This window comes from Helobdella robusta, assembly GCF_000326865.2.
Source record: "Helobdella robusta unplaced genomic scaffold HELROscaffold_22, whole genome shotgun sequence".
NCBI classification, from domain to species: domain Eukaryota; kingdom Metazoa; phylum Annelida; class Clitellata; order Rhynchobdellida; family Glossiphoniidae; genus Helobdella; species Helobdella robusta.
The window spans coordinates 1678583-1699393 of record NW_008704170.1 but is presented as its reverse complement, the minus strand read 5'-3'; the positions used below and the strand labels follow the sequence as shown (position 1 = coordinate 1699393).

The window sequence follows — 20811 nt, the reverse complement described above, 5'->3', positions numbered from 1 at the left end:
TTATGAAACTGACGATAATAGGTACCTTATAATAATTAAACCATAATTAGTCATAATTAACCATAATTAAACCATAATTAAACGATAATTAATTATAATTAAATAGATTGTCAACTATAATTAACCATGAAAAATTAAAAATCATAATAATTAATAGCGAAAAAATCTTTATATTATATTTTAAATTACACTTAAAACGAGGGTTCACCACACACACACACACACAGACACGCACACACACACACAGACACACACAAACACATACAAACACACAGACACACACAAACACATACAAACACACAGACACACACAAACACACAGACACACACAAACACATACAAACACACAGACACACACAAACACACACAAACACATACAAACACACAGACACACACAAACACATACAAACACACAGATACATTTGGTGGTTTTTTGATTACTTATGCGATTTCATTTACCTAATTGACATCATCCTTGTCAAAAGGAGGGTAACTTTCATTAAAAATGGCCTTACTGAGGTTTGTTGAGAAAATAAATTGTCATAAAAAAGGTGGAAGTGATGATAATAATATTAATAATATATAATAATAATAATAATTTTTGTGAATTTTTTATAAGAAGTAATTATTTTTTTATTTTGAAGAAGAAAAAAAAAGTATTATACAAGTGTTATGTTAGCTCCAACATCTACGTTTTTTTTCACACAATATTTTTTAAATAATTTTTATCTGATAAAAAAATTTTTTTTTTTTTAAAAAATTCCTTATTAATTTAACTAATTATTCCATTATTTATTTATTTATTCATTCATTCATTCTGTTTGACGTCATGTGTTTTTTTACTTTTGTAAATTTTTTTTTCATCCCGTCGCTGCACTTCAACTGCCTTTTTCGGCGTCATAATATTCTCAACGATGTTTTTTAAAAAATAATAATAATAATAACTATTATTATTATTATTGTTATTATTATTATTATTATTATTATTATTATTGATATTGTTTCATTTTCATCAAGATTCAAACATTTTGGGAATTTTATGATAGACTAGACCAGCAGGTCACATCAGCTTACATCGTTAGGTGGGTGGGTATCCAGGGCCGGATTTGTAGGTGTAGCTAGGCCCAGGAGCTCAAAAAATTGGCCGCCCCTTAATATTTAGTGGACCCCATAAATTTTCAAATTATTTTAATCTTCATTATCAACATGACTTTTCAAATATTCAGCCTATTCTATTCCACATTTCTACCAAAAATTCAGTAGTTTTAACAAAGAAAAAATTTGCTAAAATTACAAAGTTACATTAATTTTTGGGGGGGAAGTTCCTTTGCTGTGGAAAACCCTTATACAGGGAGGCACCTGGGTGGTAGCACCAACGGCCCTGCCTTAAATTCGGCTATAGTAATAATCATTATTGTGATAACACCACAAAATAAGCAAAAAAAAAACAGCAACGCTAAATTATACTATGTCATACTATGTCATGCTATATACTATAGGCAATAATATGTTAACAACACACACACACACACATATACACGCACGTACACACATACGCCATACACTCAAATTTTGCAGAAAATAAACAGAAAACAATGCAAACCTTGGCTATACTTCTTATACTAGTAATAAATAAACTCTAAATAAACTCACATAAACATTAAAATTAGTTATACACACACACGCACACACACACGCGCACACACACTCACACACATTACAGAGTCGCTCGCATAATGACGTATATGTTGTACTTTATCCACGTTGAAGCCTGTTTATACTTTGCCGTCTGCGTCTACATCGGTGTTGGCAAGGATGGCTGGGTCTGGTCTGGTAAAACAAACCCGTTAGGAGGATTATTTTTCCAAATTTAAAATAAGTGAAATTAAGATTTTATAGTTTTTTATCCTACGAAAATCAATGAGCGACTGCTAGATGGGGCAATAATATAATGTCATATATAGAGTAATACAGTATGCAAGTACACGTGTGTGTCTGTGTGTGTGTGTGCGTGTGTGTGTGTGTGCGTGTGATTTGAGGTGGAGTTCATTTTGAGAACTCCCTTCGAGAATGCTATAAGAATGGCGCAATGTTATGTTAGTAAAAATATTTCATTAAAAATAAACTCGTTCAAGAATGTAGATAATCATGAAATGATACAACTGCACTGAACTAGGTACATCCACTCCATGTACCTGGCCACGAAGACGGCAGCCTGCATAGGTAACAATTGGAACCCCACCAACGTACTAGAGTTTGCTTTCATGACCTTCTATTGGCTTCTCGGCATTTTTATATTCGCTCTTCTCATTGGTCAGGTTAGATCTATCTTTAGATTAAAGGGTGACGTCATTAATGTTGATGGTGACGTTAATAATGGTGATTTTTTTTAATGTTTATTATAAATTAAAGTTTTGCACACAGAAAACGTAAAAACAGATCACTAAAATATTTGCTATTGTTTCTAAAAATTTAAACTCAAAAATTTTTGAAAAATCAAAAAACTTTAAAAACTGCTTCTGAATTGAATGTAAGATTCGAGATATCTTTCGAGCGCTGGACGCAAACAGGGACAAATACCGCAAGTCGATCGACCAGGCGATGTTCTATTTGAAGTCTCTTGGAGTGCCCCAGGAGATGAGGGATAGAGTCAAACTCTGGTTCACTTACAACTGGGATAACTCGAAAACATTGGGTGTGTATGTGTGTGTAAGCATAAATGTGTGTTTTTTGGCCATGATATGAGTTTCTGTATATAATGCATGTCACCTTATTCTTCAACTCATCGCTGTACTTGCAAATCACATTGTTGTTAGATACACGCCACGCATTGAAATTTCACTGCAAATTTTATTTATACTACGTACTTATTACCCACGAGGTACTTATAATAATGTACTACTTAGATGAAAATTCCTTGCTCGATCCACTGCCAAAAAAGATGAAGACAGACATGGCGATACACGTGCATCTATCGACACTCAGTAAAGTCAGTCTTTTCCAGGTTAGAAAGTTAATAAAACTGATTGCCATTATCTTTTTTGTCATCGTCGTCGTCATCATCGTCATCTTCTTCTCCATCATTGTCGTCGTCCTCACATCTTCATCAAAATAATTCAGGATTGTGAGAAAAGTCTTCTAAATGATTTGGTGCTCAAATTGAAACCGGTCCTGTTTTTGCCTGGAGATTATATATGCCGGAAGGTTGGAATAAAGAAAAATTATTTCCACTTTAACTATGGCAAAATGAAATGGCAAAATAAAAATAAAATAGAATACCAAATCAATATGTTTCAACTGCACTCTCAGACATATTTGCATAGCAATGTATAATACTACCAAATATAAATATCCATAGTGATGAATGAATTTTTTTAATTATAAATAATAAAATGTAAATTAGTTAATAATATATCTTGAATAATTCTGAAAAAAATTTTTAAATACGCAGGGAGAGGTGGGAACAGAGATGTACATCGTGAAAATGGGGCTAGTTGAGGTTGTAGGCGGTCCTAACAATAGCATCGTGTTTGCTACGCTTAAAGAAGGGAGCGTTTTTGGCGAAATAAGGTATGACAGTTTTTGAATTTTTATAAATATAATATCAATAATAATTGTAGTAGCAGTAAAAGTAGTAGTTTTTGTATTAATAGAAGTCTAGCAATTTGATCAATCGAATATTTATGACTTTATTTTCTTCATCATAAGTTGCTATTGCTAGAGTGAAAGTTCAATTGCTAGGAATGAGAAGAGGCTGAAAAATCAAAGTCTATTAAATATTTAAATTTTTGGTCTATCCCCTCTAAATACCATCTCCACAAAACTTTTAAACAGACGTACAACGAAGTGTACAATCAAATTAGGATAAACACCCAAACAATAATTCTAGTTTGTATAAAATAAATCTCACAACGAATTCAGCAAAACTCATACAATGCATTCAAAAGTTGAAACCATACTAAAACGACCGACTTCTAGTTTGTTAGCACTAGCAGGAGGAAACAGAAGAACTGCCGACGTACGATCAAAAGGATTCTCCCAACTCTTCCTCCTATCAAAAGCCGACTTTGAAGAGGCAATGGAAGACTATCCGGAAGCCTATAAGATGCTAAAACACAAATCTAAGTTTGTTTCATTTATAATTGGTTAAACGTTTTGTAGGTACATGTTTTAAAAAAATTTAAACTGCATTTTTTTTCATTAATATTTGTTTAATTTTTACAGAAAATTACTCTCCAAAAATAAAAATACTTTGGAAAAGAAGGAATCCACCGTTAAGGCAGAGGATGAGCAGGGTCCCAAGTTGTATCAGACTGTCCTGAAAGTAAGATGATACATTTTGTATCCAACCGTGTTTTAATATGGATACTTGTGAAAGAGTTATTATAGACTAATACAAACTTTTAATTCAAAAATAGGCCGTTGAGAAGAACACAGATTTGCAAACGAAGTTGCCCATCTTAAACAAACTGCAAACCTGGAACACAAACTTGCGTCAGATTGTTCGTAAAAGAAATTCAAAGAAAGGTCTCAAGCCGTTAAAGGAAGAGGTCATCACAGATGAAGAACTTTTGAAACGGGTGAACGTCAAGCCGACGATGATGACGAGTAAGAAATACTCGCGTCTCATTAAAGTCGAATCTGAAATCGAAGAGGAATCGAATATTGGTAAAGATCCGACAAAGGAGGGAAAGGAACAAATTGAAAACTGGATAGAGATTGAGGAGAGATTAGTAAAAGTTGACATCGATAGAATACCATCCAACCCTCAAACTGAAAACGGTCAGATACAAAAAAATCAGATATCGATCGCAGATCATGAAAATCTGATTCAAAATGGCGCAATACAGCACAAAAACCAACCTAAACGACACAAAAAACCAATGAAGAAGAACAAAGTTGCAGATGTATCGCAACAAAGTTCGCGAAGTCCATCCAGCTATGCCTCAAGTTCAGAAAATCTTAATGGCGTGACCAACCTTAGAAACAACCGTGTAGTTGAATATATCATTGAAGAAAGTTATCTCTCTCGACTGTCTAAGAAAATTGATCTAAGGAATGAAAAAATGAAAAATGATACAACTGTTTGATTTTGTTACAATTTGCATAAACGTTTTTACAATAATTTCTTTTAATTAATTAATTAATTAATGTTCTTGATTAACAAGATTAAATTAACAATCATAACAGTTTATTCTTTGGTAAAAAATTCACAGTTACTTAGCTTAAATAAAATGCTAATCAACAGAATTTAATGATTGAATAAGCTTAAATAGATAACATTAAAAAACGTATTAAAACATCTGAATGGAAAGAAAACGTTCTACAATATCGATATATATTAATTTAACTTCGCTTCTTTCTCAAATTCCCAAAAGAAATATACAGAATTCTTAAATCAAATGTGAATTGTCACTCAACGAAACTGCTCTGTATAAATAAGTAAAGCAGCAAAACTCGTTCGTATATATGTAAACGTTTATCATTTCCACAGAACATTTCACATCCAGGCAGCATTAAAACCAAAAATAATTAGGAGTGTAAAGTTCTTTACAAAATAACGATATTTATTTCTGACATTATCGGAAATGTAATAAGCTTGTACAAGTGAACTATTCAAATTCACAAATCTTCCAATTTGGTGGAGGCCAAATACTTCGGTCTATCTTTGTTAGTGGGTGTTTTGGAAAGGCAGGTCAGATGTTCACTGGATACTTCGAAATCTTTGCAGTCAACAGTGGCACAATTCAAGTAAGAATTAAGGTGAATATTTTTACAAGTAAACTGACAGTCATCGCCATTGATTCCGTAGCCAGAATCAGTAGAGAAGACCGACATGCTACTCGAATAACTACTCAGTGTTGAATCGAAACAACCGCTTTCAAGAGTGGCGGCCTTTGGTCGATCGCTTTTGAAAGAACGACTCCCAGTGTTAATGAATTTATTGTTTTCGTCTACTTTACTGACGACGCTGAAACCGCCGAGTGAACTGCGGTTGTGAGCTGATGGGGCATGTTTCAAATTCATTCCCGTATTGAAGTCTGATTTAGTTTGATCAAAGTTTGCATCTTTACAGCTGAACTTATCAACGTCTGCATCTTTTATGAGCTTGTTAACGGCAGCTGACTCCAAACTTGTTCGTCTATCTTGAGTTATGCAGCCTCTAACGCATTGCTTGAAACATTGAAGCCAATGCTGTTTATCCAACTCATTGTCGGCTCTCAGGGTGTGTCGAGTTTTACGGCCCCCAAAGTAAACCAAACCATTTTCGGCGCCATCATCATCCTGTTCACTGTAGCTGACCAACTCGATGAAGCAATCTTTGTTGTTGTTTGATTGAAACTGTCCTGATGTTGTGCTGGCGTTTGAATACAACGACAGGCTTGTTCTGCCTAAATAATTTAATGTGATTATTAATATATTATAGTGTAATAATTGATATACTAACAAAAGTGAGACTAACTTTGGTTTGACATGCTAGAGAAAACACTTCTGAATGACGAAGAGGCCCTGGATGAAAATGATTCCATTGAATTTTTAGAACTGTGCTCCGGAAATGAAGAGTTTTGATGTTGACACTTCAATTCACTGCTATTGTCAATTATGGTCTCGTGATCATCAAGACATTCACTGATGTTTGATCTTTCTCTGTTACACTGCCTCAACTCTTTCAATTTTTCTCTATTAAATGTAACAGATTTTAAAGGTTGATTTGGTTCAATGAGAAATAATTTGTTCATAGCAACTGGCTTCCTATAAACTCTGTACTTGATCACATTATTTTTGGCTGTTACAGGCCTTGTTAGGACCATAACCTTGTCAAATAAAAATACATGTAACTTTATGCCCCTTCTGTTCTTCAATATACCATCACACAGAATGAATGAAGACTCTGAAATCAGCTCTGTGACTTGTTTCAAGTCTTCATACTCCAACTTGTCAACAATGTATTTGCACCTAGCTAATCCTGTATTGTAGTCAACATCTTTGATGACTTCCTCCACCAGGTCTATTGATTCTAGAAGCAAATTGTAATCATCGTGATCAGTGTCTGTATACTTGTGGATGGTTTTGAACATGAGAGGATATTTTACAAGACGACTTCTTGGTATGTCTAGAAATGTCCACAAATCTAATTTCCTGCTGAATGGAGAATTGAGACATCTGTTGAGAAAATCTCTCAGAGATTCATTTTCTTTTGTTTTACAGTCCAGCAAATCTTTTGAGTGAATTAGGTTGGTGCAGTAGAGAACATAAATGATTAGTTTAGGTATCCAAGTAAGCAGTATATCCCCAACGAATTCAGTTCGACCATCCGACAGACGCTGCTCAACTAATTTTGCAGCTAATTCGCGATGGATTGGCAGTAGGGAATCAATCTCCCCAAAAATAATAGTCAGTTCATCCTCGTTCAAAAGATTCAGTTTTCTCATTGACTCTCTGTAAGTGTTGCAAATCATTTGAAGGTCTTCAATCAAATCCACTTCACTTTTAAACAATTCAAAAATGGCTTCTTGTCTGTCCAACTGCTTTTTATTCATCTTGTCTATGTCACATTTCGCAAGAGACTCATGCCAGAAAGCTGTTTGCCTTACAAAATGGAAGCAGTTTGTTGCTGACAATTCACCTAATTTGTCATTAGATAATTCAGACGATAATTTCTTGACAACTTTTTTGTCTGTTAGTGATTTGTGAAATGCATCTCCAAACTTTTTAATTGATAAAATTGGGGATAAAAACTCACTAACTTTCGAAACTTTTCGTTTTTTAGATTCATCCAACGTTGCATTAGTCAACAAACGAACTTCTCTACTTTCGGCGTTTTCAGTTTTTTCCTGACTAGCGTCACTGACGTTGTCATCTTTTTTAACTCTTTTGTTCTTTTTACGAAAGTCATAAGTTTTGCCGCGAAAAAACTCGTCAATTTTAATTTTAGAAGTTTTCAGGGAAGCCCTGAGAATGGAGGAACCGGAGCATGACTTTGTGGCACATTCCTCTGAAGATGTCGAGTCGTTAAAACTTGCTTCAATCATTTTAATTATATATTGTATGAGAACTCTCAAATTCATATACAAAATGATCTTCCCGACTTAATTTTTCACTTTTAAATTTGAAATTGACAGTAGTTGTTTAATAAAAAAATGACAATTAAATAATAATTCACGTATCAGTGTACTTTGCAGCTTTTAAAAAATATTCCATTATTTAATTTTCATTTTCGTTCGCATAGAGTTGTAAGAAATAAAATGTTTTTCAAATTTGGCGCTTTACTGACAACATGGAAAGAAAGTACAAAGAACTAAGTTGTAAATCCACTTATTGAATCCATCATTTTGTAAGATTTTGCATAAATTTAAGTCGTTTATTGAACGTTTAAATGAATAAATTATATTTTATAGAGAACAATTTAATAAAATACTTCAAAGTTAATTAGAAAGATCAATCACAATTCAGATCTTATATATGAAATGCAGTCAGTTTATCCAAAAAAATTTTTTTCAGTATATGAACAGAAAGAAGCACATATGAAAGTAAATGTAAAAAATCAAAAAAACATGTGCATGCATCAGTTTATAATATATCAAATAAAATAATTACTATTTAAGTCTAATAAATAAATTCGTTTGAAAAATTTAATTTCTTCTAGTCGGTGATTGATAATTCTGAAAGTTCTGCTGATTGTAACTCCTAAAATTAGGATCATTCACGTCATTCATTGGTTTGTTATGTTGGCTGTATTGTTCTGGAGGTCTGTTAGAGAACTGATTGGCTGGTTTGTTGTTGACGTAAGGGTTCCTAACTTGGCTAGGATTACCGGAAATAAATTGATTATTTTGAAATTGTTGTTGCTGTCTTTGTTGTTGAAGTTGTTGAGGTGGTAACTGCTGTTGCTGCTGCTGCCGTTGTTGTTGCAGTTGCGTTTGTTGTGGTTGTTGATGTCTTTGAAGTCTGTTCTGTTCAAATCTGGCGTCATTTGGTTGCTGGTTGATTGTTTGATGACTGTTTTTAGACTGTTGTGAGGCTAACTTTTGAGGAATTTGCTGTGGCGGATAGTATTGCTGTGAGTTGATGTCGTTGCTGAAGTTACTGGACGGTTTTGGTTTAGAGCTGTTTCTTAAGTTTGGATGCGATACTGCGTTGACGTTGTCTATATAATTTGGCTGCTGCAGTTGTTGTTGCGGTTGTTGTGGGTATTGTTGTTGTTGGTGCGCTTGTTGTGGGTATTGTTGTTGTTGGTGCGGTTGTTGAAGGTATTGTTGTTGTTGGTGTGGTTGTTGTTGTTTCTGATGGATGTTTTGTTGTTGATGAACGTATCTCTGCAAATCAAAATTATTATCAGCCGTATTTGAATTGCTATTGTTGTTAGCGCTAACCTTCATGCTATTAACTCTATCTGCCACTCTATCCATGTTTATATTGTGATTATTGATAAGATTATTACTTGAATTTTGTTGCTGTAGTTGTCGTAGCTGCTGCTGATTTTGTGGCTGCTGTTGCTGCTTCTGTAGCTGCTGTTGTGTGGTGACGTCATTAAGATTGATGATGTTGTTGTCAGTAGGATGATAAACAAACATTTCAAGGACAGGCCTTCTAGTGATGTAATCAACAGCTTTCTTGTGAGTCACCATGGTCATATCATGTCCATTCACCTAAAAATATTATTTTTGATCTTTGACTTTTAAAGAATTTAAGAAAAAATTAATTGAGACATTTCAAAATTACGCCATTTAAATGTAAAAAGCTTTTGATATTTTATTTTAAAATAATAACTAAACATAATTAATTATTAATTTTTAAAAGTGTACACATACTTGCAGAATTTTATCATGCTCTTTCAGACCAGCAACATAAGCCGGGCTGTCCTCGTACACATGTGTTACATATATTCCCTGGCGAAAAAAAAAATATACAAATTGTCAGTTTACTAAAATAAATTTGCCGTTATTCTTTAGAATTGATAACATAAAATATTAAAAAGTAATTTTTGAAAAAATTTGTGACATTTCAATTCACACCACCTTATCAGGGTAACCTTGTGGACTTTTTGTATTATCCTGATCAATCCCACCGGCGATTTTAAATCCACTTTTAAACATTGGCCGACCATCTTCAGCTAAAACTGGATTGCCTAAACTGTCTAGGACTGGTGTCTTATGTAGGATTACCTGATTCTGAGCAATGTTAAAAACTAAAAAGTAAGACTACGATTGAATTTTTATATCTGCCTACCTCTACAATTTTTTACTATCTACATCAAATATAGTACACAATTATTAATGAATGAATTGATGAAAATAACATTGATTAAATTTCAAAAATAAACTGAATACACTTGAAAAAAAAACACACATACCACAAAACATTCAACTTGTTCACCAGCAGTAAATGTTGCCATTTTTAATAATCTTGAATTAACGATTTACAATATGACGATAAAAAATGTTTATTTTTGTTGATATCAAAATGATTTTCAATAATTTTTTATTAGTAATTTTTAAATTATAAAAGACTAAACTAAATTAAAAGTCGTACTAGAAACTAGATGACTTCAAATTGAAATAAATACTGTTAAGTTTAGAAGATAAGAATAACAATAACCACAAAATAAATAATAAAAATGTTTATTTAACGATAAAATATAATTTAAATCAACAAAAGTATCAATTTACAACTCGATTTAATTATATTTCAACCGAATAATAATAATAATACATAAATAATTTGCAAGTTAGGTAACCTAAACAATACCTACCTGTATTAGTTATTCTACCTGGGTTTTTTAATTATGTAGCCAAAGATAGTGTATGTGTATTAAATTTTTTTAATGTTAAATGCCAGCCAGTATAGTGTATTTAATAGCCATTTGCTATTAAAAATAAGTTTAATTCAACATATATTTAATTTTATTGCTAACTTGTACATGAATTTATTTTAAATTTTATAAGTCATGAAATTTTTTTCTAAACAACGTGACGAAATAGGTGAAATCTATCTATTTTGAGAGCCATATCTCCGTAATCTCTCATTCAAAACATACAAAACAGCTAAGAAATATGTGATTAGAATCACATATACACACATACACGCACACACACACACACACACACAAATACATACACACATACTCAAATTTAACGATAATATGATAAATAAAATATTGAATTATGTATTTTGTTCTCAACATGAATCATGAATCTTTAGATCAAATACCATTCATTCCATTCAGACACACACATATATACGCACGCGCACACGCACACGCAAACAAACACACAAACATATACATACACACATACATACATGTATATATAATATATATATATTCTCTATTCTGTCATTCTATATGTGATTTTCAATACTTTGCAATTGTTGAACTTGATATGTTATCGGCAGAAAGAATTAAACCAAACTAAATGATTGAATAATTGACTAGTTAATTTTAATATAATTTCATTATATAATAATAAAAAATAATAATTATGATGATAATAATAAATTATGAAGGTTAAACGTCATCATCATCAGTGGTGGGTTTTTTGCACGTACCTAATAACTCTATGGTGCAACCTGACTTCATCACGTGGTAATAATAATAATAATACTACTACCACTACCACCACCACCACCACTACTACTACTACTACTACTACTACTACCACTACTACTACTACTACTACTACTACTATCACTACTACCACCACCACTACTACTAATACTTTAATTACTACAACTAATAATAATAATAATGATAATATTAACAATAATAATATCAACAATAATAACCCAACCAAACAGCTGATGCAACGGATCGCCAGTGTTTGGCGTCTCAGTTCAGATGCAGCGCTGACGGTAGCTGCATATCCTCGCGCTGGAAATGCGATGGCATTCGAGATTGCTCCGACGATGAGGATGAGATCAACTGTCGTAAGTCATGTTTACTACTGCTACTACCACTACTACTGCTGCTGCTACCAATACCACTACTGCTGCTTATGATACTACTACGACTATTTATTAGCAGCTGTAGCAGATATGTAATAATTAGTAGATGCAGCAACGAGAATGCAGTTAAATTTAACTTCATATAAATATTGAAACGCATCTCTACACACACACACACATATACACACACACACCCTCACATATATACACACACACACATATACACTCATACACACACACACATGTACACGCACCCACGCATACACACACAGCTAAAACCAGTACTGAACGCGCAGCAGCGACAACAACGACAACGACGACAACTTTTAAATGTTCTGCCGGCATGTTTGCGTGTTTAGCTGACAAAATGTGCATCACTGATTCATGGAGGTGTGATTCTATTAAGGACTGCTCTGACAATCAGGATGAAATCAATTGTGGTAAGTTCACTTTTGACGTAGAATTTATTAATTCGATGGTAAAATTTGTTATAGTAGCTCATACTCGAAGTGTCGGGGTTCGATAACATGGTGAGGTCTTATACTTTTTAGTTATTAATGCTGATTATTAAAGACAATTGGAATAAATATAATTATTAATATTGTTAATTGACGTCATTGCATAAATTTATATTTTGTATTATTGATAATGTAAGAAAGGGAGTATAAATTGAAAGGTTAGTAAAACTACGACAACTACAACAATCACCTCAGCTACAACAACCTTATGGTTGTTGTAGCTGAGGTGATTGTTGTCCTAACCCTAACCCTACGACAGCTACAACAACAACCACAGCTACAACAACCACGACTACGACAACTACAACAACAATCACAGCTACAACAACTACAACTCCGACAACTACAACAACAGCCCCAACTACAACAACCACAACTACTACAACTACAACGACAAAGGCAACAACAAAAAATTCCTTAATTTGCAACCAGACAGATGATACATTATGTGGGATTGACGTGAAGAGATGCGTTCCAAAAAGCTGGCTCTGTGATGGCATTTTCGATTGTGACGATGAAAGTGATGAAGACAATTGTCGTTAGTTTAGCTTTTTTTTCAATCTTTGCATTAATAAATAATAATATTATTATCAATTAATCAATTAGTTAATTAATTATTAATTATTTAATTGATTAACTAATTCAATAGCTTGTGAAATCGGGCAAATTAGGTGTGAACCGCTGGCAACGTGTCTAAACAAAAGTCAGATTTGCGATCAGATAAGACAGTGCCCTGATAATATTGACGAGTCCAATTGTGGTTAGCTTTGCATGAATGTTTTTAAAAACATCAACAACAACAACAATAACAACCACAACAACAGCAACAATAACAACAACGACAACAACAACAACATCATCATCAACAAAAACAACAACATCAATATCAAAAACAACAACAACAACAACAACAACAACATCATCATCATCAAAAACAACAACATCAAAAACAACAACGACAACAACAACGACAACAACAACGACAACAACGACGACGACAACAACAATCAATTTATACCGTAATAGATTGCCAACCTAGCCAGTACAAATGTTCAACAGGCGAATGCATACATAGAAGTTTGCTGTGTGACCATATTAAGGACTGTACCCAAGGAGATGATGAAGATGTCGGCAGATGTCGTAAGTGAAGCGACCACATAGTCCATCATTTTGTTATTGTTTGTTCTGTAAAACATTAAGCTCTGGCATATTTTGTGTCATTGTTATTAAAGGTATTGCTGATGTTTTTGTCTTGGCTGTTTTAGATATATTGTCAACTTCGAATCGTGGCATTTAATGATATTTTAAATTTAAATATTTTACATAATTTATAAATTTAAGTTTAGTATTTTTAAAAATATTCTAATAAAGATAAATTTTAAATTAAGAAAATTAAATTTAATATAAATTAACTACCAGCTACATGTGACTCCACCCACTTCATGTGCCACCAATCACGAGTCTGTATTCCAAGTCACGTGGTCTGTGACGCAAAAGTTGATTGTACGGATGGCTCTGATGAAGTCAATTGCGGTGGATTTTTAAAAATAATTACTAATTTCACATTAAAAACAAAACAAAAACCAAAAAAATGAACCTCGGAATATTCAGATGCTTGCAAAATACGACAACCAGCTGCAAGCTATCCAGATGTGCATTCATTCGCATGAATGCCATAAACCAGTGAACAAACCAAACATTCATATTGTTACAATCATTAATATACATTCCAAAGAAAAACAGACATGAAAATAAACATGCAAACAAAAAAATAAATGAACAAACAAACATTCAAACGAACACACAAACAAACAAACAAACAAACGAACACACAAACAAACAACTAAACACACAATTAAACAGCAAACCAGAGCCGATCCAACGAAACAAACTCGCGATTCAAATGTGGCAAGAGAGGTTCATACTTGGATAGCATCGAGTCATACTTAGTAAATGGGAATTTGGCTAAAAAATCAGCCTGGCCTTGGCACGTACAGGTCTATTTTAATAACTTGTTTACATGTAGTGGAAGTCTCGTCGCGTCAAGTTGGATTCTAACCGCTGGACGGTGCCTCAAGTAATTCGTTTGTTATGATGGAGAAGATGGTGAGGATGATGAAGATGATGATGGAGATGATGGTGATGATGAAGATGATGGTGGTAATGATAAAGAAGATGGTGATGATGAAGATGATGGTGAGGATGATGATGGGGATGATAAAAATGATGGTGATGATGATGAAGATGATGGTGGTAATGATAAAGATGATGGTGATGATGATGAAGATGATGGTGGTAATGATAAAGATGATGGTGATGATGATGAAGATGATGGAGATGATGGCGGTGATGATGAAGATGATGGTGAGAATGCTGTTGTTGTTGTTGCCATGGTTCTGGTTATGTTTTTGTGTCTTTCCGGTTGGCAGTGGTCATATGTTTTCCTCTGTCTGAGCCGATGGTTTCATCTCTTTCACGTCTGCTTTTAAGAAGATAAACAATAATTTTTACATTTTAAAAATATTTCTGCTTTTGTTCTAATGCCTTTAATGCATTGCGTGTTGCACCATGCGTTTGACAATTTGATTTCTTTCAAAAAAAAAAATATATTTCTCATTTTAAACACAAGAGGCACCAAGAAATTTCACATCCAAAAACCTATAGGGACTCAAAAGGTCACAACCTTCCAGCTTCCAACTTCACAGTCAAAATAGGCGACAACACTTTGTACGCATACACTGCAGCAACCTACCAAATAAGTAGTACTGTCAGCTTTGGATTCAATCCAGCCACACGCGCCATGGATTTGGGTCTGCTAAAGTTGACGAAAGCTCTTCAATTCAGTGATAATACTGCTGCTGATGTTGTTGCGGCTACTGTGTGGCCCGTTTGTCTGGCAGCTAGTGGCGATGACGTCACAAGATATGACGTATGTGTGGTGTCGGGATTTGGAGTTACCGATCCAAGTAAGTTGAGAAAAGTCTTTCATATTGTTTGTTGAAAAGTTTCGATGTAGTTGAAACTTTTGAAATGATTTCGTTTCATTAAAAACACATCGTCACAACCCAATTAACCTCCAACGGCAGCTGGTTCCTCTCCCATCTCCCAAAAGTTACTCCAGGGTCGGATGAACCTCCTCAGTTACGATGACTGCTTCTCAAACATACTATCATTCAGCAACGTGACTCTTCAGCAGCTTGAGGGCCTCATTCAGAAACCTTACATGATGTGTGCTGGTTCAATCCCTACCATGGAAGGCGTCAATATTTGCACGGTTAATGATCGATCGATGGCTGATTAATAATATTATTATACATTACATTGCATAGGCACACATACAAACAAATTCACGCATGCATACACCATGTATTACTTAACAGTAGATTAATACATTCATTAATGTGTTCTCTAGCTCGGCGTTTTTCAGAAACATGATTAAGAATGATTATGTGCTAGAGTTTAAATGGCATTTAAGCAGCCATGATTTTGACCTTTGACCTTCAACTATTTAGGGCGACGCGGGCGGCCCTCTAATGTGTAGGGATCCCACAAACTTTCAGTGGTTCCAGGTGGGGATAGCCTCACACACGTACCTGAACAGGCAGAAGAACAATCTATGTATTGCAAGCATCTTCACCAACGTTTCTACGTTTTCTTCAGTTATTAAATCAGTTATGGAAATGTTTTGAGTACGACAGTTCGGTTGGTTTTTGTAGTAGGTCGATGGTTTTTTTCAACATTTTTTCCCGCTTTTTTATGTTCTTTCGCTGCTGACTTTAAAAAATTAGTGATTTTCAAATTTGTTACTAAAAGACATAAAAAATACTTCGTGAAATTGTTTTTTAAAATTGAAAAATAACGGCTCAGTCGTATTTTGATTTTGCGAGAATTTATTCGCATGCCTACCAAACGATGGTTGATACCCATGCAATCAGTGGGATGCATTGTACAATTGTCATACATTTTCCAACTGCTGCTATTACTGCTGCTACTGCCACTACTACAACTATTCCTTCTACTACTACTACCAATTCTGTAAACAACACTCATAACAATAATAATAATATTAATAAAAAAAATTTTGACCAAATTGATTAAGAACAATTTGAACAACAACAATAATAATAATAATTTGTCAACCAATCACATTAGGTCAATAATTAATATCATTGCAATCATCATTAGTATCATGATACAACTGCGCGTTATCTTGCAGTTGACTATCATCGACATGATATGGTATTGAGGTATCTTTAATGTCACTATCAAAATAACTGGTGTACTGGCTGTTGTTTGAGACGGTTTTTTCATTACCGCAGCTGTTGTCGTTGCGGTACTTGCTGCTGCTGCTGCTACTGCCAGCGTTTAGCTTCTTAGGTAGCTGAAACAACAAAAGAAATAATATTAATATTTATAACAATAATGGAAAGCCTTTTATTGCAACCAAGAGACGACGAAATTGTAAAATCAAATACTCTACTAATTAGACCATTTAGAACTGTACCTTATACGATAATAAATTATCTATATATTTATATAAATTATAATAAAAAAGACTGTTGTACATACAATTATTAAGAAATTGAAGCGATATTTTTCAATAAATTTTTAATTAAATGGTTAATTAATAATATATAATAATGATATCTACCATGCTATCTGGCGGTCGAGTGCCGTTCAGAATCTCTCTGGCTACTTTGTACTCCTCTTGAAGCTGTTCATACGCTCTCTCGTCTCGTCCGGTTTTTACGTCCATCTTGTAACCTGCCGCGTGTTTCAGTGAGTGAGTGAATGAGTGAAAGAATGAATAAATGAATGAATGAGTGAGTGAGTGAGTGAGTGAGTAAGTGGATGAGTGAATGAGTTTTTCAATCGATAGACCGGCTGTTCATATCTCTATTATTGATAAGCAATGGAAACAAACAAACGAAAAAACATTACAAAAATATTTTCAACGGTTATGTGAATAAAAAGTAATAATTTCATTTTAACTTGGCAACTTTTTCGGCATATCCCAAGTGCTTACAAAGTTGCTGAACTTTCTGATGTTGCTATCCTGGCCCGACTGCTGTTTGTAAGTCGGTAAGAGATGGTATCGATCATCAATTATCGGTACTAACGGTTTTTTAGTCGCTTTTCGTGATACTCCAATATTGGATTCGTTGCATTTCTGTATTTTTTTTTTGAAAAATATATCTGTTTGAAGAAATAATGTACGGGTTTAAAGTGGCTGGTTCTGTCTGTGTATATTGCTGTGTTACCGGGTTCGAATTCATAGAGATGCACAGATACATCGTACGTGTGTTGTGTGTGCGTGCGTTTTTGTGTGTGTGTCTTTGTTCACACCTGTGAGTAATTTTAAGAAAAGAAAAAAAAACATACTAATCACCTTTGGTACTTCCCAATTTCGCATTTTTGTGGAGACGAAAGCATTTTCAAACTGTAATAACATAATAATAATAATTATAATTTTTATAATACATATATAATTATATTATTGTAATTTTAATAATTATTATCATTATATTAATATAACCTGATTAGCGCTGTAACTTTTGGACATTTTTGAAAACTGATTTTTTGTGTCTCATTAAAACTGAGTTCTTAATATATTTCGTTAAAACATAGTAGTGCTATACATAAATTACTGTTGGTAAATGCATTTAAAATACTGTTTTATGAAATAACGATTTGCTTATATAAACACACAGACTCACACACACACACAAACACACAAACCCATAAATATATATACAATAGTCTACAGTAATAATACACGTGTGTTTGTGTTTACATAATAGTCATGGTGATTGTACCAAAAAAGAATTTATGGCAAAAGGCAATTAATATATAGGGAAAGTGTTTTTAAAAACACACTTAGATAGACATAGACAGACACACACACACACACACACACACACACACACACACACACACACACAGACACGCAAACACACACTTACGCACACACACACACACATACACAGACATATATATATATATATATATATATATATATATACATACATACAGACATAAATATCGATATACTATGTTTATTGATATAAAAATATTTGTTACCTTGTTGTCATAGTCACACATACCAAAGACTATAAACTTTCTTTTGCAAGTTAAGCGCTTATTAGCAAACACAAATCTACACAAGTAGTAGTAGCATTTCTATTACTACTACTCCTTCTACTGCCACTATTACTACTACTAATAATAATGATACTACTACTACTACTACTACTGTTTGTGGTAGCGCTGCTGTTATGCTATGGGGCATAGTTAAAATACCATCTGCCGAAAACTCAAAGAACATTGTGGTTGTGATAGAGTTTCTGTATTTTTGGCACAAAGATTTAAATAACAATTTAGTATAGAATAACATGTAGGCTGTAACAATTTGTATTAGAATAACATACAAGTGGCTCTGAGTTTGACAGAGCTGCATTATACAGAATTAAAAAGTAGTTACATAGGTGTGTTGTGTAAGTCTTTTAACATTTGAGTTAGTAGTAGAAGTAGTAGCAGCAGCAGAAGTATTAGCAGTAGTAGAGTTAGTAGTAGTGATAGTAACTAATATTAGCTAACCATAGTGATACAATTGCTAAGAATTATATGAACCATCAGTACGTAAAACGTTTAATGCCTTAAACGTGTTTGAGAAATGCCAAGTTTGTTAGTTTTTAAGCATGAAATACATTCACGCTCTTATGCAAGGCACGCGTGTTGCCTTAATCGTCATAAAAACAATAATAATAACATCAGTAAGTTGTTATTATTTTCATTCATTTATTTATTATAATAATAATTATCTAATTACTGGTTCCTTCGTAATGAGAATTAGTATTTTTGCGGAATAATCCAGTACTTTATTTCATAAGCTTCGCACAAACTGTTTCATAAATTCTCTCCTCTCTGTTTCCATCTACTTTGTGGCAAATGATAAGAAACATTTTCTTTTTAGGTTTGGTTTATTCAAAAATTTTTTTTAAGTTAATTTTGAAATACTTTTCTTCTTTTCCTGCTACTTCTTAAGCATTATGGTCGCTGTATTTTTCAACCTCTCTTTCAGAATTTTTCAGGTTTTTAGCTGTTTGTTTTTCAGTTGTTAACCCTTCAATCATAAGTTCAATCTGTCTTTAACGGCTAAAAATAATTCAAATTTGTTTGTTTCGTCCAGTTTATAGTTTCAATTTCTCAGATTGGGTGGCCCAACAAGTGCAAACTTTGGGCCTCCCTTGTGATGTATTTTACTGAATTTAAGGTTTTTTTTTCTACTGCCACTACTGTTAAATAGTAATACTGCAATTATCAAACAAGATGTCGTGATAAATTATAAACACACACACATAAACACACACACACGCACACACACACAATGTGCGACATTTAGCATTTAAGTTTGATCACGATGTTTAAATAATCATGATCACAAAAAAAATTATTATAGGTAAATGATCGATTGGTTAATTAAATAAATGATCGATTGAATGAGTGAATGAATGAATGAATGAATAAATGAATGAATAAATAAATGAATGAATGAATGAATGAATGAATGAATAAATGAATGAATGAATGAATGAATGAATAAATAAATGAATGAATGAATGAATGAAGGAAGGAATGAATGAATGAATGAAAAAAATGAGCGAATGAATGAATGAGCGAATGAATGAATCTATATGTATATTATTTTACATATTAATTTTTAATAAAAATCCATGAGTAACGTTGTAAATGTCAACGACAATCACAATAAAAACAACAGCAAAAACAACAACATCATCAACAACAATAATAATAATAATTATTATTATATTAATAATATTATTATTGCTATTATGACAGCGATAAAAAATCAATAACAAAATAGATCTAATTTTAGTGAGAGAGTCGTGATTAACCTGAATAGAATAAACATAACTATTCTATAATTTTGTGTATGTATGTATGTATGAACGTATGTATGTATGTATGTATGTATGTATGTATGTATGTATGTATGTATGTATGTATGTATGTATGTATGTATGTATGTATGTATGTATGTATGTATGTATGTATGTATGTATGTATGTATGTATGAACGTATGTATGTATGAACGTATGTATGTATGTATGTATGTATGTATGTATGCATGTATGTATGTATGTATGTATGTATGTATGCATGCATGCATGCATGCATGATTCAATCACAAGAGACATACTTATTTGAAGACACAACAATGAAAACATGTTTAGTGCACTTGGAATCTATACACACACACACACACAAACACACACATGTATATATATATATATATACACACACACACACACACACACACACACACACA

General features: G+C 33.1%; 5 protein-coding genes across 5 annotated transcripts; 2 read left to right on the top strand and 3 right to left on the bottom strand.

Moving 5' to 3' along the window:
• Positions 1-1007: 1007 nt before the first annotated feature.
• Positions 1008-4149, top strand: HELRODRAFT_78574 (hypothetical protein; the record flags this gene model as incomplete). Its single annotated transcript, XM_009018683.1, has 8 exons — positions 1008-1081; positions 1723-1845; positions 2176-2317; positions 2535-2694; positions 2906-3003; positions 3120-3203; positions 3451-3569; positions 3978-4149. Coding segments are annotated over 8 exons (972 nt in total), but the record flags the coding sequence as incomplete, so codon positions are not given.
• Positions 4150-6721: 2572 nt separating this feature from the next.
• On the bottom strand, positions 6722-7591 carry HELRODRAFT_150157 (hypothetical protein; the record flags this gene model as incomplete). Its single annotated transcript, XM_009018682.1, has 1 exon — positions 6722-7591. A coding segment is annotated over one exon (870 nt), but the record flags the coding sequence as incomplete, so codon positions are not given.
• A 1974-nt stretch (positions 7592-9565) lies between these two features.
• On the bottom strand, positions 9566-10111 carry HELRODRAFT_78204 (hypothetical protein; the record flags this gene model as incomplete). Its single annotated transcript, XM_009018681.1, has 3 exons — positions 9566-9649; positions 9812-9889; positions 10019-10111. Coding segments are annotated over 3 exons (255 nt in total), but the record flags the coding sequence as incomplete, so codon positions are not given.
• A 1387-nt stretch (positions 10112-11498) lies between these two features.
• HELRODRAFT_172004 (hypothetical protein) lies at positions 11499-16149 on the top strand (the record flags this gene model as incomplete). Its single annotated transcript, XM_009018680.1, has 11 exons — positions 11499-11511; positions 11796-11924; positions 12215-12382; positions 12816-12998; positions 13110-13220; positions 13520-13600; positions 13880-13993; positions 14324-14457; positions 15090-15426; positions 15547-15734; positions 15973-16149. The coding sequence occupies 11 exons, from the start codon at positions 11499-11501 to the stop codon at positions 16147-16149; spliced, it is 1635 nt and encodes a 544-aa protein (XP_009016928.1).
• A 464-nt stretch (positions 16150-16613) lies between these two features.
• HELRODRAFT_172003 (hypothetical protein) lies at positions 16614-18023 on the bottom strand (the record flags this gene model as incomplete). The annotated part of the gene is made up of 5 exons (XM_009018679.1): positions 16614-16841; positions 17112-17224; positions 17453-17630; positions 17850-17900; positions 17997-18023. 5 exons carry the CDS (start codon positions 18021-18023, stop codon positions 16614-16616), a joined length of 597 nt encoding a protein of 198 aa, XP_009016927.1.
• Between the last annotated feature and the right edge of the window lie 2788 nt (positions 18024-20811).